Here is a 5,496-nt window from a genome sequence, read left to right as displayed (position 1 = left end):
GGGAGCTATTAATCTGCCCCTGGAGATGCCAGGCTCGGAAACTCATTGATACAAAACTGTGCATCTACAACAGTTATATCAACAGCTTTTTAGGTGAACAGTTATTAAGACAAAGGGGCAAGGGGGAAGTCAAGAAACATGTGCTGCAAACAGTGGATATCTGAACAGCACTTCAAACACCATCTCAGCCAACCCCGTCCAGATTGAAAGCACACGAGCTTCTCGATGGATTTTTACAGGATGGAAAAAACGCAATACTGAAAACTCGGCATAAAATTTGTTTATCAGAATTCAGTGAAAGCCTGAAATGCACAACTCAGCAGGAGAAGGTGATTCCATCTCTGCAAAGTGTTCGATTCTTATTCTCCGTTATTGTAACCTCAGTTCAAATTCATACACCGAGTTGCCGTGCCTCTAAGTATTACATATCCGTCCATGTCAAGATGGCCAGCGTATGCCGTCCACCACAGGCAACATAGTTAGCTTGCCATAGCCCATTGGAGCTGGTGCTAGACTTCGGTGGAGGTAAGTTTATGGGCACTTCCATTGGGCGGCCCGTTGTCACCTTCCTGCCATAGCCCAGACGGCCATGATCACCCCGCCCGTACTGCAAACACAAAAAGAGAAAAATGATAATTAAAGCTCTGACTACGTGTCTTTTTTAGGAGGATGGAAGTCATTTACATTTGAAATGTCAGTACAAGCACAGGACTTATCATCAAACTTTATTTGGTACTGGCAGCAAACCTTTCAGAGCTAACACAATCAAAGTGGGCCTTCTATCTAAACATGATACGGAAATAAAATCCAACACAATTGTTCTCTTAGTCCTAAGCTGAGCAGCACTAGCTTGTGGCACTTAGGTCAACTTCATACATCTGATACTCATAAATCAACCTTCTCGTTATTAAATTCATACAACTGATACTCATAAATCAACGCTTCTCAATACCACATGAACTAAATGTTTTCAAAGCACCTCTACAACCTTTTCCTCAAAAAATCTTCAAGCCTTCCATACTAATAGAGCAGAATAGTCTCTTCATACGATGCATATAATTGCAGCTATGTTTTCCAAAGGATAAACATGCTTGGTACCTTGGTGGTGAGGCTGTGCAACGTAACTAATGAACTATCAACATTGTGCAGGTTTCACTGGGTGACTGTTGACCCAGAAAAAACCCTTATTAGTTTTTGCCTGTTTTTATTTTGTGCATCATCATGACACCATGCATATTTTTCTAGCATACTTTCGACCCTATTTTTTTTTTGGTAAAACCCTATTTTTGTTTTTGTTAATTATCCGGGTGGTTTTATAATCCCTCGTCTCTATTTTTATTTTCAAACTAAAACAAAATAATATTTTCCAGTCCATTTTGAAACTATAAAATGTTTTCACATTTTGATAAAATAAAAGTAGGCAAAAACCTGACAAAGTTTTGGCCCAAAACAAGCACAAACCCACCTACCCTTTGGCCTGATTAAAGGTACCCATCTCCTTCCTCCACAAACCCTAGCCCCCAAATCACCTATTTTTTCTAGATCTGAAATTCTCACTCTTCTTTCCAATTTGGGACAAGATGAGAAAGAAAAATCTACTTACAGAGAATATTCGTCCATCGCTAGTTAGCGCAACTGAATGGGTTCCTCCGCATGATACCTGCAACCATTCAAAAGAGTGAGCTCTGATGCTGAACATGGAACAGCCACTTATAGATAACAGAACAAGGAGGAAACAACTCAAAATAACACTTGTAAACTACCTGAACAATATCCTCTCCAGCTAGAAGCTGGACCTTTAGGGGCACCATGTGACTACTCTTATCATCCCCAAAGCCAAGCCTCCCATGTTCTCCTCTTCCCCAAGCATATACCTACAGACCGACGAACAGATGAATATGCGAAGACATATTCTATCTCACGTTCAACATAGATGGAAGGTCATGCAGTTCTTATAGATATATTTGGTCATGCTGAGAAATAACCAAGTTCAAATACTCCCTCCAGTTCAAAATAATTGTCCAAATATGGATGTATCTACACACTAAAACATGTCGCAATTATTTTGAACGGGAGGGTTACATTTTCCCTGATGAGTTCAACAAAAGTTGTGATGGGATCAACTTGTTCATTTCTTCAAATTTATACACACACAGCAATCAGCATAAGATATATCTCGAATCTAACAGATGTAAACTGCAGAACTGCAAAATACATACTTCTAAACTAAGTTCTCAATTTCTATGTTCACTATGTCCATTCCCTGTTATTTCTCATCTCATTCTCTTCCGCAATATCCAAGGCAACACCAGATGGAGTTTTCTTGTGCTTCCTTCTCACCATTATTCTGTGCAAGTCCACTCTATTTTTTTGGGGGGAAATGGTACAAACTACGTCTGAGTAGCTCAGAGGCCAAAACTGAGCCAGTAGCTTAACTATGCAGCTTCAGTACATAGAGGTGAACTCCACCTCTTCAAAAGCTCAAGTCTAGTTAACTTTATAACTTTACAGGATTTCTTGTTTGGACATATTTCGATAATGTTAGGTCATTTGGAGTTATAACATGTAAATGCCCGTCAATGATAATCCTGGCATGGGACTCATTATAACTGTCATCTGGTGTTTTTCCAGAGAAAATATATTCAATTATAAGATGACGGGCCAGCTTAAATCAAAGAAAGGAAATACCTCTCCATCTTTAGTCAACGCAGCTGAATGCCAACCTCCAGCAGCAATGTCAACCTGCAAACAGATGTAGGAATATGAAACAAAAGAAACAGAAATAGGACTATTAGGACTCAAGACCTGATCAGAAAATATGTGTAGAATATTATTGACTTATCAGCATAGTACGGAATTATTAGCCTAGGCAATATCTAACATATTAAATTTATTTTAAAAATACATCAAAGACATTCAACAATTAGTACCCAAGGTGGTAAAAAACATGAGCATTGACTTGTAGGCAAAATCAAGCTTAACTTCTTGCAGGTCAACATGACTTTGAACTGGGATCCACAGGACCGAGTTTGTATTTTTTTCTTTTGCTCAGTTAGTCACCAACCAAGCCATGAGCTAAGCTTGTTCGGTAAATGCTTTGAGCATACACACCCCACTTAGTTTAGAGAGGATATCAGAAATTAGAAGCAGCAAAGCAATGTGGCTCACCAATGAAAGGTCAGATAGCCCTTCAACGAGGATCGGTTGCGATCTTGGTTGGGTATCTCCAATCCCCAGCTGACCATACTCATTATTACCCCATGCCCACAAGATTCCGTCTTCCGATAGTGCCAAATTATGGAATGCCCCTACAGCAATCATGCTCACGTGTTCAAGCCCTTGCACACGTACTGGTGTGGATATTTTCTTGCTGAAGAAAAAGACTTGGTCAGCAACTTGAAGCCAGGGCAACACACCGAAAAATTAAAAAGAACTGAAGATTTCAGTTGAAAGAAGAGGAAACATACATATCACCCGGTGGCCATGGCTGCCCCCATGTCCAAACATGGCCTTCTTGTGTCAAAACCACTGAGTGAGTCCCCCCGGCAGCTACCTAGAATCAATGAAAGAATCAGCACACCAGAAGTTGATGAATGTTGAATGGAAAGCAGGAGTGCAGGACAGAAAGTTTTAGCATCAGTCAACTAGTACATTAGTATTCCATTTGGACAAGATACATTGACACAATTCCGAATGTAAACTATTATAAATGTGATCTCCCGGCCTAACAAGTCTTGCCAACAAAGCACATGCCCATGTGACATGTGACAAGATCATGAGAAACGAAATTTGTTGGATGTTGAATCCATAAAACCATGCATAAGAAAGACTAAAGTTTAGTAACATTCTTGCTGATGCCAGTGAATCTATTCCACTCACTTGCCGAACTTTGAGCTTGAGAGCGCACCGCTGCGGGATGGGGATGTCCCTCCTGAGCGCCCTTGTGCCATCCTCCTTCCTCTCAGGCTCCTCCCCGCACTGTCCGTACTCGTTTCCCCCTGCACCATGAACTCGCATGTCATCGAATCCACCAATTCGAAGAGAAAATCACGCGAGAAAGCATGTTCCCCTACCCCAGGCGTAGGCACGCCCTTTGTCATCCACCGCTAGGCAATGCCATCCGCCGATCGCTGCCTGGCACCAAAAATCCAATGACACACAGCTTCCATCAAGAACCAAATCGCATTTTCAAGAAGTGATCCCGCGCTCACCTGCACGATCTTCACCCCGGCGAGGGCATCCACGGGCGCCGGGAAGCTCTCCGTCTTGGTCTCCGGCGGGTGCCCCAGAGTCCCCCGCTGGTTCCACCCCCAGGTGAAAAGCTGCAGACGGGCGAGAAAGGCCACATCAGCAAAAATAAAAACTCTACCTGAAAGGAGTACAGGGAGGAACCGGGCAATCATTGCGTACGCGGCCGTCTTGGCAGATGGCGAGGGAGTTGCGGCTGCCGGCCACGACGGCGGAGACGGCGTACGGATCCAGCGCGGCGACGCAGTGGGCCGAGTCCTTCTCGTCGCACTCGCCCATGCCCAGCTGCCCGTCTTCCCCCGAACCCCTGCAAAAACCCAACCCAACGGAATCAGGCGCCGCATCTCAGGGACACGGACGGCGCGAGCGAGCGGGCGGGCGGACGGGCGAGGAGGCGGCATCACCATGCGAGGACGGCCGCGGGGCGGGAGGGCGGCGCCATGTGGGGGTCGGCGGCGGTGCGGTGGCCGGGAAGCGGTGGGGAAGATAGCAGCAAACAGCAGTGCAGAGCTGGTGGCTTTTTGTTGCGGCCGTGTCCGGGGGTTGCGATGGGCCGCTTTTAGGGGCGCGTGTCCTGTGTGGGTTTTGTGCTACGCGCAATAGGGTTTTGGAAGTGGGTCTCTCGTGGTGGAATGGTGAGTCACGCAGTATCAGGATTCCTGATTGTGTTTTCTGTATCCTAATTAATTATGTTTCTAGTTTCTAATTTGAATCGGAGAGAAAACCAACCTACCTGATGTTGGGTGGTTAGAGCATCTCAATCCGCGCGTTTCATAGCGGCTTCGATAGCGATTTGGGGGCCGAGAACGAAAATAGGTTCACAGGCGCGCCCCAAATAGCGTTGGCGCTTTTCCGAGCCCAATAGAAGAGCCGGCAAACCCGTGCTGGCCCCTTAGCCAAGGGCGCGAATCGGGCGTACCGGCGTCTCGCGAGGAGGAATATTTTGGGCGTGAGAGCCGCATGTTAGTCCCACATCCCAAAAACGGACGTCAGCGGCGAGTGGCGGGGCCGATGCGTCAACGGCACATTCAATTTTAACCTAACCGTCACCTACCTCGCGACGGAAGTTATTGGCGCGCAATGCGGTGCAGTTTCCGCAGACGCGCAGTGAACCGTCCCGTCACGCCTAGCTCTCTGTGCTGGCGTTAATGAGCGTCACCGCTCCCCCGTCTCCCTCCAGCCTATAAAAGGGCGCTCTCGCATCGTCCCTTCCACACAAACCCTAGCGCCTCTCTCCCCAACCCTAGC

The 5,496-nt window shown here is 45.9% G+C and overlaps 1 protein-coding gene across 1 annotated transcript; it reads right to left on the bottom strand.

Annotated features, from left to right (window-relative positions):
- Positions 1–255: 255 nt before the first annotated feature.
- On the bottom strand, positions 256–4,812 carry LOC127301741 (ultraviolet-B receptor UVR8). Its single transcript, XM_051332006.2, has 11 exons — positions 4,653–4,812; positions 4,411–4,555; positions 4,212–4,322; positions 4,074–4,134; positions 3,880–3,998; positions 3,468–3,553; positions 3,169–3,370; positions 2,689–2,742; positions 1,764–1,874; positions 1,604–1,660; positions 256–607 (listed from the first exon to the last, which is right to left on the bottom strand). The coding sequence occupies exons 1-11, from the start codon at positions 4,688–4,690 to the stop codon at positions 422–424; spliced, it is 1,170 nt and encodes a 389-aa protein (XP_051187966.1). The 5' UTR covers positions 4,691–4,812; the 3' UTR covers positions 256–421.
- Between the last annotated feature and the right edge of the window lie 684 nt (positions 4,813–5,496).

The sequence above is a fragment of the Lolium perenne genome, chromosome 7 (assembly GCF_019359855.2).
Source record: "Lolium perenne isolate Kyuss_39 chromosome 7, Kyuss_2.0, whole genome shotgun sequence".
NCBI lineage: Eukaryota > Viridiplantae > Streptophyta > Magnoliopsida > Poales > Poaceae > Lolium > Lolium perenne.
This window is presented reverse-complemented; position numbering and strand designations above follow the sequence as displayed.

Bases quoted from the DNA above. Each gene is read 5' to 3' on its own strand.
- LOC127301741 (XM_051332006.2), bottom strand. From the start codon at position 4,690: ATGGCGCCGCCCTCCCGCCCCGCGGCCGTCCTCGCATG. The intron at 3,999-4,073 runs GTAGGGGAACAT...TTCATGGTGCAG, and splicing joins AGGGCGTGCCTACGCCTGGG to GGGGAAACGAGTACGGACAG. The intron at 3,554-3,879 runs GTGAGTGGAATA...CATTGATTCTAG, and splicing joins TCAAGCTCAAAGTTCGGCAA to GTAGCTGCCGGGGGGACTCA.